This window comes from Perca fluviatilis, chromosome 11 (assembly GCF_010015445.1).
Source record: "Perca fluviatilis chromosome 11, GENO_Pfluv_1.0, whole genome shotgun sequence".
NCBI lineage: Eukaryota > Metazoa > Chordata > Actinopteri > Perciformes > Percidae > Perca > Perca fluviatilis.
This window is the reverse complement of record NC_053122.1, coordinates 8,964,945-8,989,159: the sequence shown is the minus strand read 5'-3', so window position 1 is coordinate 8,989,159 and position 24,215 is coordinate 8,964,945. Positions and strand designations below refer to the sequence as shown.

Genomic DNA, 24,215 nt, shown 5'->3' with positions numbered 1-24,215 from the left:
TCCTACACACAGTAACGCGTTTCAAAACCAGAGATGGAAAGTAACTTATTACAAATGACCCCAGTTACTTTTTACTTTGTGTTTTTGGTTGCACAAAAAACCTGTCTTCTTCTAGTATTTTGATATTTTTATTTTTTATATTCTAAGTTTTACAATATCAAATAATTTCTTGGTCTACTAGTCTTTTAAGTTACCATTTAATTAATCAAAAACATTATAGTACTTACGTACAATATTTCAGTGTTGTTTTAACCCGCTTGTGAGGTCTGTGGTTTCACCCACATGTGAAATTACTCCAACCTGCTGCCTTTGGGTCACATTTTCCCTGCCAGCCAACTTAAGGAATGAGGTGTTTGAGCCAGCCAACACTGATGTCATGTGGTTTTGACAATTATTCGGTGGAGTTTCGATTGTTTAGCTCACTCCATGGGTCATAAAAAGTGTCTACATGTGGGTGACTTTCACAAGGAGAGGATGAGGGGAAATAGAAAGGTCAATCTGGTGAGGCCTTTACTTCACTTTACTTTATTTTGATGTTGACAGACTGCTTACTATTGGCAATAACCATAAAAAATCAAGAAACCAGAGCATTTCAGACATAAAATAAGCTCTAACAATGCATAATGGAGGTGTTCATGTCTTAAATGATCCGATCATTGTTAGAGTTCAGTATGTATGCATAAAATATTATCTTGAAGCTTTCGCATGAAAAAAAAAGTGATAAAAAGTCATAGTATAATAGATCTAACAAAGTCTGAAAGAAAACGCAAACTCAACATAAAAAGGACCAGCCCGGACTGGATTTCGAACCATTGTTCACAGTATGCACTTCCTACTATCTAGTGTAGCTAGCCACCATGTCGCATAATACAGTACATTGAAAACAATCATAGCATAGTATGTAAAGAAAAAGCCATTAAAACATCATAGTAGTGGCCGGTTAACTCAGTTGCTAGAGCAGGCGCACATATAGCGGTTTATTCCGAGTCTGACCTGTTACGGTTTCCTGCATAACTTCCCCTTCTCTCGCCCCTTTCATATCTGAGCTGTCGTGACTATTAAAGGTGGAAATGCCCGCCCCCACAAAAAAAAGTCATAGTATAGTATGTTGAAAAAAGTGATAAAAAGTAATTGTATAGTAGGTCAAAGAAAGTCTTGAAGAACATGCAAACTCATGAACAGGACCAGCCCAGACTGGGTATCGAACTCAAGGAACAGTATGCACTGCCTACTAGTTGGTGTGGTTGCAAACATTGCTAATAACAATGCCACCAAAAAAAGCACATTGAAAACAGTCATAGCATAGTATGTAAAAAAAAAGCCATTTAAAAGTCATAGTATAGTATGCTGAAAAAAGTTATAAAAAAGTCACAGTATAGTATATCGAAAAAAAAGTCATGATATAGTTTGTCGAAAAAAGTCATAACAAAGTCACAGTATGTCAAAAATAGTCATAGTATAGTATGCTGAAAAAAAGTTATAAAAAAGTCATATAGTATTTAAAACAAATTATAAAAAAGTCATAGTATAGTATATCGAAAAAAGTCATAGTATAGTATGTCGAAATAAGTGATAAAAAAGTCATAGTAGAGTAGGTCAAACAAAGTCTAGAAGAACATGCAAACTCCACATAAGAAGGACCATCCTGAATGGGTATTGAACCCCAGGTCAGAGTATACATTGACTACAGACTGGTGCGGTTGCAAGCATTGCTAATCACACAGCCACCATGCCACCAAACAAAGTACATTGATAACAGTCATAGTATAGTATGTTGAAAAAACACATTAAAAAATCATAGTATAGTATGTTGAAAAAAGATTTTAAAAAAGGTCATAGTATAGTATGCTGAAAATGGTCATAGTATAATATGGCGAAAAAGTTATAAAAAAGTCATTGTATAGTATTTTGAAAAAAATTATGAAAAAGTCATAGTGAAGTATATAAAAAAAAAGTCATAGTATAATATGTCAAAGAAAGTTTTGAAGAACATGCAAACTCTACATGAACAGGACCAGCCCAGACTGGGTATCAAACCCGAGGCACAGTATGCACTGCCTACTGGCTGGTGTAGATGTAAACATTGCTAACCACACAGCCACAATGCCACCGTCAAAAGTACGTTGAAAACAGTCAAAGCATAGTATGTCGAACAAAAGCCATTAAAAAGTCATAGTATGGTATGCTGAAAAAGGTCATAGTATAGTATGTCGAAAAAAGTTATAAAAAAAGTCATAGTATAGTATGTCAAAAATAGTCATAGTATAGTATGTTGAAAAAAGTGAAAAAAAGACAGTATGTCAAAAGAAATTATAAAAGAGACAGTATATCGAAAAAAGTCATAGTATAGTATGTCAAAAATAGTCATAGTATAGTATGTTGAAAAAAGTGATAAAAAAGACAGTATGTCAAAAGAAATTATAAAAGAGACAGTATATCGAAAAAAAGTCATAGTATAGTATGTCAAAAAAGTGATACAAATGTCATAGTATAGCATGCTGAAAAAAGTCATACTATACGTATGTTGAAAAAAGTGATAAAAAAGTAATTGTATACTTGGTCGAAAAAATACAATGCAGCAGACCAACATATCAACACACCCACTCTGTTCCCATTCACACACCTGGCCTAACTGACTATATGCATCTGGCTCGGCTTGTTTCACATGCTTAATTTCTAGTCAATTATGTGTGATGGGCCGCCCTCTAATGAGCCCTCAGGCAGAGATGTGGTCACACTGAGGTATTGTGATTGGTCCCACGGTCAGATTAAAGCAGCTCATAAAACTTTATAAGCACCCCACATTGTGACCATGTACAGACTGTGGGATGAGCGCTGGCGGGCAGTTCAGAGCTCCAAACACATTCGCACATACTTACTTGGTGTTGAGAAACAGAAGGCCAGACAGACATTATGAAACATGTATTTAAAGTCCGTCTGGCAAACGAAACACAACTGAAAGAAGAATAGAGATTCATTCAACCTGAGCATGTGATTGTAAATTGTAAGTTAGTCAGGCAGTTCATTTGAGAAATGTGTCTGGTTCTCTCTGTAGCTGCGAGGGAAGCTGCCAGGTTCTTTGTAGATCTGCATTTACTTTATGTGATTTTGCTATTTTCTACATTTGACACTGGTAATGACTCCCCGCTGAGGCTGTGGGCTGCTGACCAGTGTCTGCTTGCATTACCTCATGCTCCTGGTATCTTCACTGTCACTGTCCTCACTTGTTCCTACTCATTATTTCAGCGTTAAAGCTGAAGCCAATTTCCCAGTTAAGTTTATTATCCTAGTGGGTAAAGAATGTTCTCTTCTTGTTTGTTCTCAGTGTGTGGTCACATGGACTGAATTCAGTATTCAGAGTATTCCTATCTCATTCCTTATGTTCAACAGTGATAGCTGGACCAGTTATAAAGCACTGTTTTATTGATAGGCCTAGTGTGGAAAAGTGAGGTAAAATCCTATTATTCCTGGATTCTTCGGATTAAGATGCATCTGAGTCACGCTTACTTACATCTAGCTAGATTGTACACTATGTTTTTCTCAAAAGTATGTGTATTGGCTCTTGTTTGTTTTGAGTAAACACTCTAAACATCCCTAAACATCCAGTGACACAACATTCGGTTAAAGGAAAAACTTCTAGCATAATGTTAGATACAAATAAGTAGGTGGTAGACTTAAAGGTGTAAATTCTGACCAGTCGTTTATACTGACAGTTTGAATTTTTTTTTTCTAAATAAAGTATGTGACCATAGACTGTAGGCTACATGTGACAAATCTGATAGGTTGCAGAACTTGGCGTTACATCGGAACTAAAGGGTCTTCCTGTATGTTTCCGCCCGGACAGTGTCAAAGACGAACCAAACACGCTCTGAGTGCACGTTATTCTCTTTTGTATTCAGCTCGTCTTTCTGTGGTGATGTTGTTGTTGTCGCTGGTTCTTTACTCAGTACACCACGTGTATGTTAAACGCGGCTAGCGACCCAAACAGCAGAGTTTCCCTGGAAGAGCTAAAGCTACTGAGAGGCTGAGCCCAGCTAACGAGGTGAGTTAACTTCCGCCTGTCAGAGAGATATCACGGGCAAAATGCACTCATGTCAATGTTTATTATTATTTTTTTTTTTAAATACATTTTTATTTGAGGACGAAGTCAACGCAGACTCCTTTAAAAAGTATTTGTGGCTTGCCTTTGTTATATCAGTTCTCTCGGCTTTATAGAGGATGCTTCATAGTGCATGTAGCCTAAAAAACACCTCATCATTTACACAAACAGCATGACGAACAGAAGTGAATCAGATGTGGTAGGACAAGTTGCCATAGACTTATACAGTCACCCATCCCATATTACAATTTAAAAAAACTAGTCTTTTTTTAAATAAAAATACCCATAAATAAGAAATACAAAATGAAAAGGAATACAAAAGGACTACAGGTAGAGTAGAGAATAGAGGGTAACACTTTACTTGAAGGTATCTACATAAGAGTGACATGACACTGTCATCAACGTGTCATAAACATTATAAACAAGTCATAAACGTTTATGACATAACGCTTCTTTTAGTAAGTGTCATTCGGTTTTTGTCATGACAAGTTAGGGTTAGGGTTAGGGTTAGGGTTCATGTGTCATGACAGTGTCATGTGTTCATAACAGTGTCATGTAGTCTCTTATGTAGATGCCTTACCTGGATACCTGGATGTCCTTTTACTACTCATCACTGTATTATGTATGAAAAACTTGGTCTTCCATCACCCTCAATAAGAAGACATCAGCATTGGTTGCTGTTTATTTACAAATGTATACATTGCAATTACCCTAGTTATCTTAAACAGCTTATGGTACCCTTCTCCTCTACCTATCACTTGAGACACTCTACACAACTTTTTTTTTTCCTGTCCCTGCTGTAAGTTTCTCAACAGCTAAGAAAGCCTTTAGCTTTAAAGCCCCCTCAGATTGGAATAATCTACCTGTAAATATTTGGTCCATTCTATCTCTCCACTTCTTTAAAAATGCCCTGTTCTCTTATTACAGTACCAACTGTACCTGTCCTTAATCCTCTACACCATTGTCTAATATTATGAGTAGTATCCAGTTTCATTCTTACTTTGCCACAAACTTGATTATGACTGACTGATTGTTTTTCTTCTTTTTTTTTCTTTTTTTTTTGTCTGTTTCTGTTTTGTTAACTGTTATGTCTAATTATGATTGTACTGTATATTCAATTATTGTTAAGGACCCCCTCGAAAACGAGATGGTGCATCTCAAGGGGTTACTCCTAATAAAGAAATTTCCATCACCTTCAAGTAAAGTGTAGAGTAATGCAGTATTTCATTCATAAGTGAAATCTAAAAACCACTGGAAATCTTTGCTATACTTTCAAATTGGCCTGCATTTTTACTTTTTGTATTTTCTATATGTCTTTTTATTTCCACATTTTTAAACTAAAGTATCTAACAAATGTAAAAAAATCATAAAAAACAAACCATACAAACCTTTAATTTCGATAAGAACACTTGAGGCTGGACCATCTCCTCTTTGGGTAGGAAGTTTAAGGTTCCTGATATGTGAGAAATTAGGTATCTTTTTTTAAATTGAATTACATTTTAATTCCTGCCTATGTAAGAAGACTTTAGGTTCAGCTCTGTGTCTGTCTTTGCAGTCATGCTACTGGTGGACCCTGGTCTGTACATCGGCACTGCGGCTGACCTCAATGACAGCCAGGCATTGACCGATGCAGTTGTCACTCACATCCTGTCTGTGGACTCTGTGGACCCCGCCCCCCTGGTTCCTGCAGGTGGGAACTTCCGCAGGAAGTGGATCAATGTTCTGGATGCGGTAACCTCTGACCTTCTGAGTCACATGGATGACTGCTTCCTGTTTATCCGCGAGGCTGTGGATGGAGGCAGGGCTGCACTTGTTCACTGGTAAGGAGCAGAGGTCAACCCCGTTATTATCTTTCACTTGTCACTCTATAGGGCTGCACAGAATATCGTTTTTTTATTGTCATCGTAATATCAACTGGCACAATAAACACATCGCAGAACGCTGCAACTTATTGCGATAGACACAAAACTGATTTTTTTTGTGTTAGTTGAAAGAAAATATTAGTAGAAAACTTCTCTTTAACTGTCACTTTTTTTTTTTAGTGGGGCCTTTTATGATCAATATAATGTTCAATTTGTCCATAAAAGAAAGTTGGAAATGATTTCCTTTTATTTGTTTTATATTCAACAAGCAATTTGTTGTATTGTTTAAGAATGCTGAAAGCAGCATAATGCAGGACTGAGTACATTTTAATATCCATTTATGTATCGCGAGTAATATCGTTATCGCCATATTCAACAAAATTATCGCATTTCGCATATTTTCCCTATCACTTTAGATGGTTTTCCATCCTGTGTTTTACCTAACTGATGTAGGGCTGCAACTAACGATTATTTTCACTGTCGATTAATCTGTTGATTATTTTCTCCATTAATTGTTTGGTCTATAAAATGTCCGAAAATTCTGAAAAATGCCGATCGGTGCTTCCCAAAGCCCAAAGATGAAGTCCTCAAATGTCCTGTTTTTTTTCCACAACTAGTTTTTAATATTCACATTCAAGAAACTGGAATTAAATCATTTTTACTTTTCTATTCTAAGAAATGATTCAAACGATTAATCGGTTATCAAAATAGGTGGCGATTAATTTAATAGTTGACAACTAATCGATGAATCTTTGCGGTTCTAAATTGATGTGTTGATCATTTGATTATTAGAGTTGTGACCAAGACATGTACTTAGCATGTGCAGTTACTGCAACTCATAACTTGTTATTTTCATTAACAACGAGTTTCAATATGTGTGTGTGTGTGTGTGTGTGTGTGTGTGTGTGTGTGTGTGTGTGTGTGTGTGTGTGTGTGTGTGTGTGTCTCAGCCAGGCCGGTCGGTACCGCAGTGCCACCATCATTACTGCTTATCTGATGAAGAGATACCAGCTGGGCTTCACTGAGGCTTACCACAGACTGAAGACTCTCAAACAGGATGTACAGTAAGTGTGTTTTTTTTTTTTTTTTTGTGTGTGTGTGTGTGTGTGTGTGTGTGAGACACAGGATGAAATGGCTTTGACTGCATTTTCCACACAGCAGACAAGGATCAGAGGCCACCTGATACTAGGAATTAGGAGCAGGGGTCCCATTGATCTCTAATGGACCGCTACAAGCTGTCTGAGAGCCCATCAGTGTATCCAAGGAAACACGACCCCACGCACACACATACAGAAGCACAGACACACTTGCACAAAACAAATAAGACAGACAAACTCACTTATAAATGCAAAAAATGTTACTGCTGGTATTAGGTTACACGGTCAAAATGCCCCAAGAATCAGTGATGAAAGCTTAATTACTGAGGGTGAGATATGAGAGTGTGTGTGTGTGTGTGTGCGTGTGTGTGCGTGTGTGTGCGTGTGTGTGTGTGTGTGTGTGTGTGTGTGTGTGTGTGTGTGTGTGTGTGTGTGTGTGTGTGTGTGTGTGTGTGTGTGTGCGCTTCTTGCATTTGTCTTTGGTTTACTGTCTGGCTAAAGTGACTGAAAGTCACTCTTTTTTGTAATTTGTGTGAACTGAAGAGTACGTTGTCAGAAAGGACCTTAGTAATTAGTAATTAGATGCAGGACTGATAATTGATAGCTGGTGGATGTCTTTCAGGGTCAACAGTGGTTTTGAGGAGCAGCTGAGTCTGTACGAGGCTCTGCAGTGTGAAGTGGACACCTCCAGTCCTCTGTACAAACAGTACAGACTGACCAAGATCACAGAGAAGTACCCTGGTAACCACACACACCCCCACACAAAATAGTTTAGTTTGATAAAAAAACAAAAACATGGCCATTAGTACAGATCAGTAGCCAACACACTCTTTTCTTACACAGATTCATTATTTGTGTATTGATTGAGATTGAGATTTGTGTGTGTGTGTGTGTGTGTGTGTGTGTGTGTGTGTGTGTGTGTGTGTGTGTGTGTGTGTGTGTGTGTGTGTGTGTGTGTGTGTCTGTGTGTGTGTGTGTGTGTGTGTGTGTGTGTGTGTGTGTGTGTGTGTGTGTGTGTGTGTGCAGAGTTGCAGCACGTTCCCAGGGAGCTGTTTGCTGCTGACCCTGCCCACTCCAGCTCCTCTGAAGTGTCCTATCGCTGCAGGAAGTGCAGGTGAAAGGTGGAAAAGTTTATACAGTGGCTGAAGAAGGAAAGTTTTATAATGATGCTGAGTTCATGTCCTGCGGGAAATGTCAAAGACCTCGAAGCAGCAAGCTTTATTGTCTTTTTTTTTCCTTCCTATTGCCGACAACAAGGAAACTTGAAAAGTGTGCATTTATTTCAGAATAAACTATTTTGTTGTCTCTATGGTTAAAGGAATAATTCAACATTTTAGGCAATACACATCCTGACCCCAGCTCCGTACTTCTCCTCCTCCTCTGCAGACGGACTCTGTTCCGTGGCTCCAGTATTCTCAGCCACCCAGTGGGAGAAGGAGCGCCAGCCTTTGGTCACAAGAAGTCCAGTAAACGCACCGGTAAGAACACAACCATAGCGTTCATCTCGCCCAGAGGATTTCAAACTGTGAGGCGCCCTCCAAACCATAGAGCGTGATTATACCCCAAATAGAAGTAAGGCAAAGAATAATAATAGTCCACAAATCCATAAATACAGTTTTTTTTATTGTTATAGAATAGTACTATAATATTACAAAACATTTAGTAGCTGTTCTGTAGCTTTCAGTCATATCACATGATCTTCATCAGCAGATGGAGTTTGCCTAGTTGTCATGGGAAATACAATAACATGACTCACGATGGACAGTTTAAAAATAATGATCCAAATGGATGCAGCAGAACCAGAGATGTGGGTTGCGTCGGACATTCCATACTAACAAAAAAATTGAAAAAGATCTGTATAAAAACAAGTTTCCTTTTTTTGCTTACATACAAAAAATAAAATTAAACAACAAATCAAAGCAAACCAAAACACAACAACCCCCCACAGTCAGTAATCAGAATTAAATACAAAAATACAGACACATATACAGCATCCAAATTCACCCTAACAGAGTACAAAATAGCACATGTTGCCAGGTTTAGGCCAGTCTAGTCTTAGTCAGGAATATGTGAGAAACTAGTATTCTCAAAATAGAGAAAAAATGGGCCCCATACTAACATGCTGTACGTGAATTGCATACTATTTCTGGTGAAATACTACAGTGTGCAAACACTGGACACTACGCCAGCATAAGTATCCCACAATGCAATGCAAACGGCCAGCAAGCAAGGCAGCTTTGTAACGTAAAAAATGCTTTAATTTTACATTTTTATACATAAAAGTTTGTGATTTTGTCACCTGCAACTGTTGGACTAGTGCCTTACCTTTTTCAGTAAGTTGAGCGTTATTTGGCAATCCTGCTAAAGCTGAGGGCGGCAGTTTTTTTTTTTTGACAACTGTTGCACAGGAACATATTGCAAGTAATGATATGAAATATGTTGTTATCCAGGAGACATCCAGTGTACATCTTACTTCATTGAACCAGTGCAGTGGATGGAACAAGCTTTACTTGGAGTTATGGATGGACAGGTAATGCATACACACACACAGATCAGGATATAGTGTTATTGAAAAACATACTTCCATGAATGTTCCCAGCCTCACTCATACCGATTTTAAGCAAGTTAACTTTTAAAGGTGACATATTAACAACTCAACTTTTCAGTGCTTGTGCACATACATTTGGGTATCTATTTCACATGCAGTCTCATTAGAATATACTGCCCCCCCTCCCCATCTGAGTATCTCCACCCACGGCTTGAGAACTACCTTTGCAAAGGTGCGCCATATTTTTCTCGCAGGCCAATCAGAGCAGACTGGGCTTTTGAGGAGGGGGGTTTAAAGAGACAGGCACTAAAACAGACAGGCATCTCAGGCTGAGGGTTAGCACAAGTATATTCAGACAGACAGTAGGGGGAAAATAATGTTATTTGAACTTTAAAGTATGTAATCATGTTCTAGTAGAAACCAAAAAAACAAACAAGTATGAGCTGATAAGTGAATGTTAGTCATGATCATCTTTCCATCACTGTAAAGGTCTTAAGTACACATTCTACTTAAAACACAATGATCTCTTTGTCTGCACTTATGGTACTTCTCTCCTCTCTTTTCGTGTGTGTGTGTGTGTGTGTAGCTGCTGTGTCCTAAGTGTAGCTCCAAGCTGGGCTCATTCAGCTGGTGTGGTGATCAGTGTTCGTGTGGCCGATGGGTCACTCCTGCCTTCCAGCTGCACCGCAACAGAGTGGACGAGATCCGACAACTCAACATATAAAACACACTCATACACTCATGTAAATGAATGCAGTCTCTACAGGCAGAAAAAGAGATGGCAGACAGCTCATCAACAGACAGTCAAGAAGAAATGTATGACTGATGACATTTTTTAAATGTAACACTCATCTTGCACCAGGTAATAAAGAAATGCATTACAGTACAGTGAGTGACCAGAAGACAAAAAAAGGAAAAAGATGACGGCAAGATTTGTGTGACCGTGTAATTCAAACCGGCTTGTACAGACTCTTACTCTAGTTGATAGAATTTCATATGACAAGTAAAAAAAGGCTCGCAACAAGGGCTGTTGCAAACTTCAACATTTTAGGTTTTCCAGAAATTGGTGTGGATCATTTATTTGATTATTCAGAATTTTCATTAATCAATTCCTTAAAGTGGCATTAATGAATATTTTTATAATAACGTGAAAACAATTTGACAATGTGAAAGGGGCTGCTCTTAGTGATAAGCCTACAGAGAATAATCACCTGAATCTGCAGCTCCTCTCGCCTTTACGGAGCTTTATAGCGAGTTTCAGCTCATTGTTTTTAATCTTTACTGTCTTGGTTCACTCTCACAGCTCTGTGTAGTTTTCTGGACGCACAAGGCAGCTTTTTTTCCAGAGAAAAGCTCTAAAAACCATCTATGTGAATTCTGTGTTCATTACTTGTTTCTGCTGCCCCCAAGTGGCCAAACAAAATCAGTTCTAGCAGGTTTAAAGCTTGGTGACGATCCAGTTAACTCAAGTGTAAAAAAAAAAGTGACATTTTTATACCACAGCTAATATTAGAGTACAAAGAGGATCCCCTTTACAGAATCTATTTTTTATTTTTTAAATAAAATAACAGATGACTGTTCTGTAATACACACAAATCATGTAAATAAATTATAAATAAAAACACATTCAAACATACAAGATGATACAGACATGAGTACAAAAATGTTTCCTGTACGTAATACATACAACACATTTTACACCACAGGAACAATCTCTAAAAAAATTCTACGTTGCATGTGCATATTAAGCCGAGTTATTGCACATGGAACAAAGGAGTTTTTACTCCTATTGCTCTTGAACCGGGGTGCTCTAATTAAATCAAATCTGGGACCTGAGGGGAGTTACGAACTCCGAGTGAAGGGGGTGGTCTGTGCAGTCTAATATAGAGCGGGCCTTGCGGAGTACTTGCTGGTCAAAGATAGCCATCAAGAGGGACTGTGGGAAACCTATCACCTTGCCAGCCACCTTTACAATATGGCTTAGGTGGTTTTTGTCCCTGATGTTCAGGTTACCGTACCGACCGTTCCCAGTATTTATACTGTTCAACAAACTCAACTCCAGTTCCTTTATTGAAAGTCTGAGATGGTGGGAGGGATGATTTCCTAAAATCGATGACCATATCCTTGGTTTTTGTGGCATTTAATTGGAGAATATATATATCAAAAGATAAGTCTGCTGCAATTTGTTCCTGGCATTCTTCAAATTAATCTGAGATTTTAAATGTGTCCAAGATCATTTGAGGGTGTGCAGATAATTGATGTCAAAGCAAAAATGTAAAATTTGAATGAGGATCCGTCCACGACCCTCTACTCCCTTTTTGCTTTAGAACATAATCGCTGTGAAACAATACGAAAAGATAGTTTTATTCCTCTGATTCACTGCTTTGTACTGTTCTCTCTCTGGCCACTGAAGAGGGGTCATCTTTGACCCTGTGTTAACAAACAGTGATACCTACTACATGTGCCTTTAAATGAGATCTGCTCATCATGGAGAAGGAGGCGGCACCCTCTGAAGTGCATCCTGTCAGTTGAAGTGAAAGATTACTGTTTTCAACCTTTGGAAATCATCCAAATAAATACTTTTTTAAATGTTACATCCTGTCAGCTCGGATTATTTCCTGTATAAACACTAGTGATGGTGAACTGAAGCTTTCTGAACCACTGAAGCTTTCAATCCAATTGGATCGAAAAAAAGGTTCAGTACTCCAAGCTTCAGAACTCTGAGAATATCCGGTGGTGAAGGTTAAGGATAGCATTGTGTCACAAACATGAAACAGTTATTAGATATGAATGTCTTGGAGTCGAAGATGAATACATTTTGAGTATGAATTCATATATAAATAATGACATAAATAACTAAGCCTATTTGGGACCTTGCATAAATAAATTTTTTATTGCCTTCTCCACAAAATAAAAAACAAAGTTAGGATTTTGGTTGTGAACAGACATGTTTATAAACAAATACATCAATTTGGGAGGGAAATGAATGAAGAACACATTGCACACACATTTCTGTGATTATATTGAGTACGTAGCCTAGAGAACATGAGGCCTGGACTACGAAGCAGGATTTGGCGTTAACGAGCTAACTTCAGGTTCAACCCAGGATTTTCTGTACTACGAAGGTGGATCAGTTGTTATCGGGTTCAATCGCCGTGGTAACTCATGCTGAACACCTAACCTGCTGTACACCGTAAACTGGTCGGAAGCGGAGGTTAATCGGAGATCAGAGATCAACCGGTGTTAATTTTTTTTTCCTTTCTTTTATTTTTTTTTTTTTTTAACTTAGCACCGCATACTGACCAATCAATACTTGATTGATAACGGCTTCACCGTTCTTAGAAGATCAGGCGGAGCTCGGTGCAGAGAGAGAGAGAGAGAGAGAGAGAGAGAGAGAGAGAGAGAGAGAGAGAGAGAGAGAGGGGTGCGCTCATACAAGTTAAAACATTTAGAGATCGACAACCCGTTAACATTCCCTGATTGGTATTTGTATGAAATATATATTTTAATGGGAGGGAATTAAATATCGGCTTCTTGAGCCGTGTGTCGCCAATGTGCATATCGGTTTGAATTATGTTTTTATATTTTTATTTGCTCTCACGATCGCTTCCCACTGCCAGGGTTGACACTGAAATTATGGGCTAAAGCAACGACACTTTATGGAAAGCACAAGTGTAATTATGGTCAGATATTGGTCCTGACTGATGAGGAAGTTATATTAATAAGCGTTGTGATTTAAACATCTACAGCGTCGGCTATTTTTATTTTTTATTTTTTTGCCAGCTTTCCTTCCTGTTTTAGGAAGCAGCGACTGTATTGCGTTATGCCTGTAAAACCGTGTCTGTGTTTTTCATATTTATGTAGAATTATAGTTTGCTCTTCTTATTTAAAATATGCTGCTCTGGTAGATGTTTGCGATTGGTCGTGGTGCGCAAACCTCGCCTCTTTTATGTGAACGCGCGCGCCGCTGGATTGGGAAACCCTGACTAGTTGATAACCAGCGTCGTAGTACAGGTTATGCGGGACCGTGGTTGTTAGGTTAGGTGAAGCCGGATAACTGAAAGAAATCCAGGACATGTTGATCTTGCTTCGTAGTACAGGCCTCTGGTCTCCTCAGCCAAATAGGTGAGATAGGCAGTGCAGAAGGCATACGCTATATGGGCAATCTAACTAAAGTCTACTGCCAGTGTGGTGTTTATAGAAATAGTTTGAGTCATTTGATTGGGGAAGTGCTTTGCCAGTGGCAAGAACATACTTTGGGACAGTGAAAGTGCTTGTGACAGTTAAACCGTGATGGTGCTTATGGACAATAACAGTCACGCCCGCCGATAGGGGGGGACAAACGGGTCTGTTGTCCCGGGCCCACAGTAGGGGGGGGCCCAGAACTGGGCCCTCATTAAATTATGGAAGAATTAAAAATCTTTTTTTTAAATAGGCCTATTTGTGGAAAAAAATATGTAGCATAATATTTGAATTACATAAAAGCGTTTTATTTGTTTTCTTCCTAATTGTCCTGGAAATGGTGGTCAAGAACCCCCCCACCCCCAACATAAAAATGGTTTGGCCACTGATCAAAATTTGATATTGTCACTTGATTTGAAGTTCATTATGCTCAAAATGTCCGGTCAGCACAAGTCCGGAGCTCGGAAAAGGAAAGAAAAGAGAAGAAGGAAATAGAGGCCTTAGAGATTTTCTAAACAAATATTTAAAAAAAGGTGGTGACGGTGAAGCTGGAACTGTCAACGTAGAGCAAGGTAAGAACCAGCGCAGCCAACGTTTACGAGTCATGTAACGTAACGTAACAGGCCAGCTCTAATGTTAACGTCCATTAGCTTGTATAAAAGCCTGACACAACACGTTAACTTTGACAGAAACAGTTGAGTTTGGTAGCTCCATCAGTAAGGATGAGACAGAGAGAGAGATCCAGCTGCAGTCAGGTGACAGAGAGAGTGATGCGGGAGGGGCCCGCTGCCCCGCAACGGAGGGACAGAGTCAGGCTACCCGTGAGAGAGAAGAGAGAGAGAGATAGAGAGAGTGATGCGGGGGGGCTCGCTGCCCTGTCGGAGAGTCTGAGCAGGATGGATTACACACTTAATTTCAGTGAGAGATGTGAGGAGAGGAAGAGCAAGGGAAAAGGAGAGATCTGGCCGCGAGGGGGGGGCCCATCTAAGATCTCGTCCCGGGCCCAGGCAAGACTGTCAGCTGGCCTGATAACAGTGCTCGTGGACAGGGGGATATTATTGTGGTTGGTGACAAGTGAATAGAAATGAAGTGTCATTTTTATTCAGAAATAGAACTTTTTCCACTGTTCCAGGGCTGAGCCTATTTCATTTTTCTTGCTGACCATTTCACCAGCTTTTGAAAAAACCCACTCACATGGCACAGAGGAGGCAGGTGTGCACAGAATGCACCTCTACAGTGGCATTTGGTACTTTCCACCTTCCTGAGGGGTAGGCTATTGCACAAAACCAGGATAAGTGATTAAGCCGGGATATTCAGGTTATCCTGGATGAATTTAGCTTTGACTTGGTTGCACAAAAGCAGGTTGAATTAAGCCCAGGGTTAAAAACAGCGCATAAAAACAGATACAGCAATAAAACCAACACATAAAACAAGCATATTAAAGCAATTAAAACGTGGAGTGACTAAGTAGATTTTTTTTAAATCCATACGTATTCAGTCGGTCCGCTATTGTCTGTCGGGCTTTTTTTCCGTTTGATAACAGCCGTATTTCCCTTTTTGCATATTATATGTTTCACCTCCTCGTAAATTTCCATTAGAAGCGGCTGCTCAGCGGGTGAAGCTGCACACGTCTTTTCCATTTCTGCATCAGTAAATCTGTGATCGATACCGTGGTCTATTTAAGAAATCCGTGAACGTGCACTTATCCCAACTATGTACACCTGGCTTGACATAGCTTCACCTACTTATCCTGGCTCGGCAAACGTGCAACCGATTGAGCCGCGATGAGCGGATCACACTAAGTCAAGCTGCGCTTTTTCACTTATCCTGGATTTCTTTATTCTACTTTTGTGCAATAGGCCCCTGGTCTCCGAAACATACAAAAACAAGCAAATCAAACATAGACCAGGGGCCTGTTTCACAAAAGCAGAATATATAAATCCAGGATAAGTGATAAAGCGAGGCTTGACCTAGTCTAATCTGTGCAGCCTGGCTTGGTGCGTTTCACGAAGGCCAAGCCAGGCTGAGGAGGAGCGACTAGGTTGAGCCAGGCTGAAGTAATTCAGATAGATGCGCGTCCACGGCTTTCCTCAAAAGACCGTGAGGTCGATCACAGATTTACTGATACCAAAATGGAGAATACGCATTGTTCATACTTTATACAGAGTGAGCAGCAGCTTCTTGTGGAAGTATGACGACGTGAAACACATTATTTGTTTAAAAAGAAAAGAAACACAGCCGCTGTAATGAAACAGCGAGAGAAAGCGAGGCAGACGATCACGGACCGACTGAATGCGTAATTGTAGCCTAAACATATACATTAACTGACCACGGCTCTGAATTGAAGCCGTCATAATCATTCCATTCAAGGATTAGGCTACTAATCATTTTCACAAATTAACAGTTGTACTCTTTGCCTTAAAAGTAAGCAGAAGATAATGTTACTCAGGAAATTTACAATGAAGATCAATTTTCTACAACGCTAGAATATGATGCGTAAATATCTCTTTCACTCTGTTCCTCCCTCTCTCTCATGGGCTAAAATATAAGTTTCCTAAGTCATATTAACTTCCACTGCTCGCTTTTAATGCAAAGTGTACAACTGTTCGTTTTTGCAAATGACAGTGACTCATTGAATGGTTTCAGTTAAGAGCAGTATTTCATAAATGTATATTTTTAGACTATCATTCAGTTGGTCCGCTATTATCTGCCACGCTTTTTCTCACGTTTCATTTTTTTTTTATTTTTTATAGAGGCAGAGTTTCCTTCTCTACATATTATATGCCTTGCTCCCTGTATATATGGACATAGAAAATAAAGACACTGAAGAAATTGGACTCTAAAATCTAGAAACTATGAAGATAATTAAGTGATAAATTCCATGCACACTTACATGAATGGAACAGAGTATATTAATCAGTTATTTCCCCCCAAATATAAGGTCAAAAACCATTGAGGTGTCCTCTCCCTGTTGTTACATTAATGTACTACTGCCTACATCACTAGATAGTTACTGGTCCAGTGAACTAAGACTATCATTTGGGAGGATTGTACAATTAGGATATGTTCTTAAATTGTACAATCCTCCCAAATTATATTCCCAGTTTACTGGACAACATAAATTGTGTGCTAAAAATGCCAAATACAATGCACATGGAAGTGGAACAAACATGATCCTTATTGTTAAAGAATTAAAAAAAATGTATCAACTAAAATATTTCAAGGTGCGTTGGTCAACTATAGAAATGTACAGCATTGTATGTATTGCTCTTAGTAACAGACTTCATTTAAAACACATTTGAAATGTTATCAGCCTTTTCTAATTATCTCAACAACTGCCATAATATATTCATCAAACTTCTAACAACAATATGAACAGCAGTCTTCATACAGCAATAAAACAGTAACAATGACTGTCACATGAATAATTATAAATAAAAAAATAATGGTCACAACTTGAAATAATAACAGTACTTAAAATAAACAGCAAAATGCACCTGTTGTATTTTAATCCAGGCTGATAATGACAATATGGTAAAACCACTGCTGGGTGATCAGAAAAGGCTCCAGGATTAAATAAATCCTGGCTGTTAGCCTGGTCAGGAGCAGGCTAGCTGTACAGAATAAATCTCCATGGTGATTTATGTGCCTCCGCTTTCGTGAAACCGAATCAAGGCTTAATTCATCCAGGATAACTGGGAAATCCCGTCTTAATCCCTTATCTTGGTTTTGTGAAACAGGCCCCAGTTCCTGAATAGTGACAAAAAAAACAACAACAATGCATTACAAAAATACAATATAAACATGACAATATTGACCATAGATTCATACCTGAGGATTCAGCAGGCTCTTGTGCTGCTGGGTCCAGTGGAGTGCTGCTGTCTCTTAAAAGAGGAGAACATTCTGCTGTGAGCCTTCTCACAGCATTTTGAGAATTCCCTGAATTGCAAAACCCCATTGTTTTGAATCGTGGATCCAGCAGAGTGGCCAGGGAGTGTTGACTGGCTGTCTCAGTGACTCAATCACTTAGTCACGAGCCGCGTGAGGTTGTTGTGGAGCTGCTTAGCCATCTCACCATTCACCTCCTGCTGTTTAGAATGGCATACCTCAGCATTTGCACAAGGGGAACAATTTTGGAGCTGAGAGCTCCGCCATTGCCTCTTTTAGGGGAGACAATGCTCCAAGGCATTCAGATATGCTTTGGTATTCAGCAGAGGTCAGAGCCGCCAAATCAGTGCACAGCGACACCACTGCAGCACCGATTGGTTCCCTCTGCTCATACAGCCTGGCCATCATGTCATATGCACTGTTCCAGTGCGTCTACACTTCCTGCACAAGCTCGTGATTAGGTATCCCCATCTGCTGCTGGATGCCGAGGAGCCGCTCTCTGGCGACGGTGCTCGTCCTGAAATAGGCCGCAATCCACATGCCATCAAGTTTGCGGCACCATCAGTCACAAGGCATCTCACCTTTCCCTGAATCCCCCATTCCCAAGACAGAAGTCTTTGTCGCAGCTATGTTGGCTGCCGTATGCCTCTATGGGAACTTCCCCACAGATAATAAAACAGTGGACAATTTGTCATCACCATCAATGAAATGTCAAGTGATGGCAAGATAAGCATCCATATGGATTGATGTCCACATGTCTGAGGTCAGACTCACAGCTGTAGCCTTCTGCAATTCTTTCTTGGCCTTCTGCTTTTCCTCCATAAACTTTGACTCCACCATGGCTTTCAGAGTTTGCCGTGATGGCAGAATATAGGATGGATCCGCCCCACACCCCCAACAAAAAAAAAAAACCCCCCCTGAAAAGAGGGGGGGGGGGTAAAAATGAAAAGGGCTTCATCAATCCAGAAGGGCCACCCCGGGCGGGGCCCCCCTCCCCTTCCTTTCTGGTGGGGGGGGGCCCTTTTTCGCCCCAATTACCAAGTCCTTTCTCAATCCGTCCTTTCTATTTCCTACAACACAACAAATGTATATTAATACATGATGCAGTATGACATTTAATTAATAAATGCATGCATGTAGGCCTACTGAAATGTGAACCACACTAACTGTTAAGACAGAAGTATATTGAGACACTACTGAGTTCACACTTAAAAAGGAACGGAGTCAGAAGAAAAATTCACCCCGACTGTTGGATTCAGCTTGTTCAGAGGCAGTGGCACGATCATGCTTGGCACAGAAGTGCCTCAACATGGATGAGGTATTGTTATTATAGGCCAGCTTCTACTCACAAATCAAACACTGGACCTACAAAAGAATTAACAATAAGTAGCCCAAGTGAGGTTTTCTAATGAAAGGATGTGCTTTTCTCATTTTTTGGCCATAGTCTGTGATCACTTTTAAAAAAATAAATAAAAAGATATCCCGTCCAGTGGCGGAATATGAGAACATTAGATGATACATGATAGATGCAAACACACAACAAATGTTGTGAATAGGCTACACCAAGCCTACATCCCAAATGGTAGAATAAATTAGCCCTTGGCGATGTGAATATTAAGAAGTTCATATTGCCTATAGTCAAACAATTTCATTATGAAGATATAGCTTAGGTTGTAGCTAATATAAATCTAGACTTTTCCGCATTATGGAGAGCCGCATAGCCTAATGCACACCGGCATATCCCATATAAGCAATAAGATAACATAGGCTATTGCCAACCTTTTGGGCGAAATCAAATTAAAGTGTTCCCACATCTCTGAACGACCTCTCTTTCCAACAGGTTCCATGTTGTGAAGCTCCATTCCAAAATCGGTTCATGTCTTCGATACATGCCTCGAAGCAGGGGGTTCACGGGTAACATCACTAATTAACACCCATCTTAGTTTTTGGGAGTGAAAGCAGCTTCAAATCTGGACTCTGAAGAACTGGATGGTCTGAAACTACAGATTAATCCAGAAATAGAGGATTTCTCTTCTTCTCTGGTGTTTGCAGGATTGAAATGTGTTGCATTTTGCTGCTACACATTGTAACAAAGAACGTGAGAATCTTTATTTTGGTAACCATTTTATTTTTTTGTTCCCTTTAGATTTGATAGAGTCTGATTTTCCCTAGCGCCTCCCGCAGGAAAAAGTCAGATCCTACCCACATTCTTAGCTTTTTACCAATAGTTAATTCTTTTTTGGACTAAACAGGAATCTGATGGGAGAGAACAAGACACAACACCGCTGCAGTTATTAATCTATTATCACTTTGATGATGACATGGTTGATTTTCACACATAAAAATTGAAAACACACTTCCTCAGACCTGGTCTCAGCCATCGGACTCCAGCAGGCTCCACCCTGAAAGGAGGAGTGGGGGGTCAGAGCAGCACATCCTCTTTCAACATGGAAATTACTTTCATACTGTACACACAGGTCACTTAGTATCTACAGATGGACTTATATGTCCTGCTTTAGCACTTATTATCAATTAGCTGATGTTCTTTTAAGGGGGAAGGTTCTTAGTTAGTATAAGTATGATTCATTATTATCACTTCTTATTTTTCTGCATGTCAGTGAAAGGGTCGATGTCATGCTGTGAACTGCCAGTTCTGTATTATTGAAATACAGACAAAGAAAAATGCATTTGAGCCATGTAATTTGGGTACATTCAACTTCAGAAAAACTATTAGATTAATGTGACATAATCATGTTCGACATACCAGATATACATTGGGTCAATGCAGTGTAAAAATGTCCCCCTTTTATAAAAATTACTTTCGATCAACATAATAAAGTTAAATTTGACTTACTGATGTGGAAGTTTGCCACACATGATTAAAATACATTCAACTATTGAGTTATTTTGGTTTATCAGGGTCATATGAACCAAGGTGACTGTGACCGAGAACAACTGGCTGTATGGGTTTTACTCTGGGTCACTTTAACATGTTTTCACTCAGTTTTGGATCTTAAAACTCCTGCAAAACTACTACTAAACTAATAATAAAATGTGTTCATGGAAAGTTCTTCACAGAATCTAAAAACTGACTGAACTCAACTTGTTCAAAAATAAAAACATCCCAGAGTTTATCCATTCATTAAAATAAAAATTCAAATCTTCATCACTTGATCAGGTTGATGAATCCTTACCTTAAAATTCCCTGAGTACAGTGTGGACTCTCCAGTCCCACAGACAGCAGATCCACTCCTGAATCCTGCAGGTTGTTGTTACTCAGTTCTCAACTCCCAGTCCTCTGGTCTGAGAGAACTGGACCTGAGGGCAGAGCTTCACAGCTTCTCTCTGAAAGGTTACAGCCACTCATTCTAAAGAGAAGATAATGAACCAGAAGACACATTACATTTGTGTTCAAATGGGACGGAGTAGGTACAGCGTGGCTGTCAACAAAGCTGAATAGAGTGTGGCCTATGCTACACGTTTTTTAACGTGAGCCTAATATTTTCTGAAGTGGTACGTGGTGTAAAAAGTTTGAGAAACACTGAGCTGTACCATTATAACACCGAACGTGTAGGCTAAACAGCAGCAGCAGTATAAGAGCAGAAATGATTAGCCAGCAGACAATTAGCTAGTAGGCTATCTACATCAGCCAGCCTCGCACACGTACTTAAGAGTGTTAAGAACCAAGCATTCAATACAAATATATCAGGATAAGCAGCAATTGCTTACTTAGTTAAAGTGAAGAGTTGTAACGTTAGCTAGCATCCACAGCCCCATCAGGTAAACGTCCCATTCCGGCCCGACAGGTTGCAACAAACGGCCGACAGAGAGTCACTGACTGGCGGCGGTGGCAACAAGGGGTTCCAGACATGATTCATTCCTCCATTAAATCGTCAAACTGATAATAAGTTATAGACCTTTTCCACGGCAGACATGTTGACATGTCATAGTAGGAAAAGCACAAGTGTATTCAACCCATTAATGATGGCTGCATTCCACTTAGGAGAGGCCCTGGTATTGGGCATTCTGACTCACTGAAACAGCTTACTGGGACACTTGATGGAATTGAGCCATCGTTAATGTTATCAATTTCAGCTGTGCTTTTCCTACTATGACAAAATGTCTGCTGTGGAAAAGGTCCATTAACTTGTTCATGAAATGCTGCACCTACAACAACGCCTGCGGTAGCATGACGTTAACTGGCAAAACAGGTACGGGGCACGAGTAGTTTAAATTACCTGCGTGATTCTAAAAGGTGCGTTTGATTTAAAATGCGGGGAGTACCGCACGGTGTCACCGGTTACCATGTGAGAGTTTAACAGCCAATTTACGATGTCTGCATGACTTAACTGGCTGGTGGTTTCACTTCATCTTTGAAGATGAGGGTTACAACTTATGATAATTATTTTCTTAATTAGTCTATTAGTTGTTTTTTTTAAGCTTGTAGATATGAAGAAATAGCCTGTAGGCTATATAAGTTCATGTAAAATACAAAATGTCCACAGTGTAAAGTGACATCTTCTATTTTCTTGCAGTAAATCCCCACATTTGAGAAAATTTGCTTGAAAAATGACCAACATAATCATCAACATAATTGCTAATTCATTTTCTAGTGATGATTATGAGACAATTTGGCACTTTGGGAAAACTAATTGGGAACCCTGTCATAATCAATAAAGTTTTGGTCTCTATAGCTAGTCCTAATGTCCCACTTTCATGAAAATTGTAAGGGGCTTTGTCACCTTACTTCCTGCTATGCTCCTGTCATAATTAGTGTGATCATATATCAGTGAGTCCAGACCTCAGTGCCAAGAGATGTAAGCCTTAAAGGTCCCATGGCATGAAAATGTCACTTTATGAGGTTTTTTAACATTAATATGCATTCCCCCAGCCTGCCTACGGTCCCCCAGTGGCTAGAAATGGTGATAGGTGTAAAACGAGCCCTGGGTATCCTGCTCTGCCTTTGAGAAAATGAAAGCTCAGATGGGCCGATCTGGAATCTTCTCCTTATGAGGTCATAAGGAGCAAGGTTACCTCTCCTTTCTCTGCTTTTTCTGCCTAGAGAATTTGGCCCACCCATGAGAGAGAGGCATCATGGCTTTCAAATGAGCAAAGTGGCAGTTGGTCAAGGCCACACCCCCACCCTCTACCTTGCCCTCCCCTCCCCCTGCACCCTACTCTCTCCTCCTCAATAGCTACAGACACAGAAATGGCACATCCTAAGGAAAGCTCATTGTGGGACTGGCCATAGTGGCTGTAATTCTGCACCAAGGCTGAATTTCGGGAAAGCGACTTCAGATACAGTATTAGGGGACCACTAAGGTCTATATAAAAGCATCCAAAGAGCACCATGTCATGGGACCTTTTAAAGTACAGTATGTGGATTGTTACAGTGAGTGGTATTAAGTGAGGTTGTTCCACCAACCCTGGACTGTAATTCAGCTCTCCTGTCCAACAGACGCCTGGAAAACTGGAGCACACACACTGGAAATTTGGTGCCGCGAGGAGGAGGAGTGAAAACAGTGACCACCAACAAAAAGAGAGGGTTATGTAAAAAAGGTGGGAAAAGGGTTTAAATAAGGTAAAGTGAAAACGTGTGAAAATGACAAGAAAAGAAAAAAGAGACTGTGGATGTGGTCTTACTTTTCCGTGATCTCATAAGCACTGGAATTAGGAATCAATCAAAGGGGACTTCCCACGCTGTGCATGTGAGAGACATGAGACCACAACTGAGATATATGTGCAGCAGTTATCCAGAATACTGTCATGCTAGATCCTGCAGTGCCTGCCCTTTTCCAAACAGTATCCAATGATGGCTTCTCAGATGGTTCTGTGTAACAAACCATCTGGCGCGTCAGGTTACTAGAAGGAGTCTTCGGCCATTTACAAACCCAGGAAAGAATCTTAATTGAGGGCGATATAAACGCACTGCAGCTCTAAAAGAAACAGACCCCAAACTCAAACCTATGGACCTAACAGCATCCTAAATGAGATGCGAACAAACTGTTCGATTTAGTACTCAGAGTTGGCTATTTCCCAGATATGGAGTGAAGGACTGATGAGCCCTATATTTAAAAGTGGGAAAAAGACAGACCCCCAAAATTACCATGGAATCTGTATAAATGCATGCCTGGGAAAAGAATTTCTTTTGTAGTATACTAAATTTACAAACCATAGACTTCATTATGGACCAAAATTTATTAAAGGTTCTACGTGCAACTCTTAACAAGTATTAATCATTTTATTTCCGATGTGCGATGACTTTTTCAGCTGCTTATAACAGCCTGTGGACTGATTTCTATGTAAAGGATTTGGGACAGATTTTCTGGGAAAATCCAAAGAAAGCGATGTTATGTGCGGCCCTGAGCCCATTGCCTATCTTAGAGCTGGGCAATATATTGATATTATATATTGATATCGAGATATGAGACTAGATATTGTCTTAGATTTTGGATATCGTAATATCATAATTTGGCATAAGTGTTGTCTTTTCCTGGTTTAAAAGGCTGCATTACAGTAAAGTGATGTCATTTTCTGAA

The 24,215-nt window shown here is 39.7% G+C and overlaps 1 protein-coding gene and 1 long non-coding RNA gene across 3 annotated transcripts; one reads left to right on the top strand and one right to left on the bottom strand.

Annotated features, from left to right (window-relative positions):
• Positions 1 to 3,824: 3,824 nt before the first annotated feature.
• Positions 3,825 to 10,492, top strand: dusp12 (dual specificity phosphatase 12). The gene is made up of 8 exons (XM_039816782.1): positions 3,825 to 4,042; positions 5,655 to 5,919; positions 6,912 to 7,025; positions 7,681 to 7,799; positions 8,085 to 8,172; positions 8,445 to 8,536; positions 9,509 to 9,588; positions 10,193 to 10,492. Exons 2-8 carry the CDS (start codon positions 5,657 to 5,659, stop codon positions 10,328 to 10,330), a joined length of 894 nt encoding a protein of 297 aa, XP_039672716.1. The 5' UTR covers positions 3,825 to 4,042; positions 5,655 to 5,656; the 3' UTR covers positions 10,331 to 10,492.
• An 8,819-nt stretch (positions 10,493 to 19,311) lies between these two features.
• LOC120568741 lies at positions 19,312 to 21,690 on the bottom strand. 2 transcript variants are annotated; one of them, XR_005640770.1, is made up of 4 exons: positions 21,406 to 21,690; positions 20,871 to 21,044; positions 20,044 to 20,078; positions 19,312 to 19,932 (listed from the first exon to the last, which is right to left on the bottom strand). It is a non-coding gene; the product is annotated as an uncharacterized LOC120568741 (long non-coding RNA). The 2 variants fall into 2 exon arrangements; XR_005640769.1 differs by lacking the exon at positions 19,312 to 19,932 and having other exon boundaries at positions 19,963 to 20,078.
• Between the last annotated feature and the right edge of the window lie 2,525 nt (positions 21,691 to 24,215).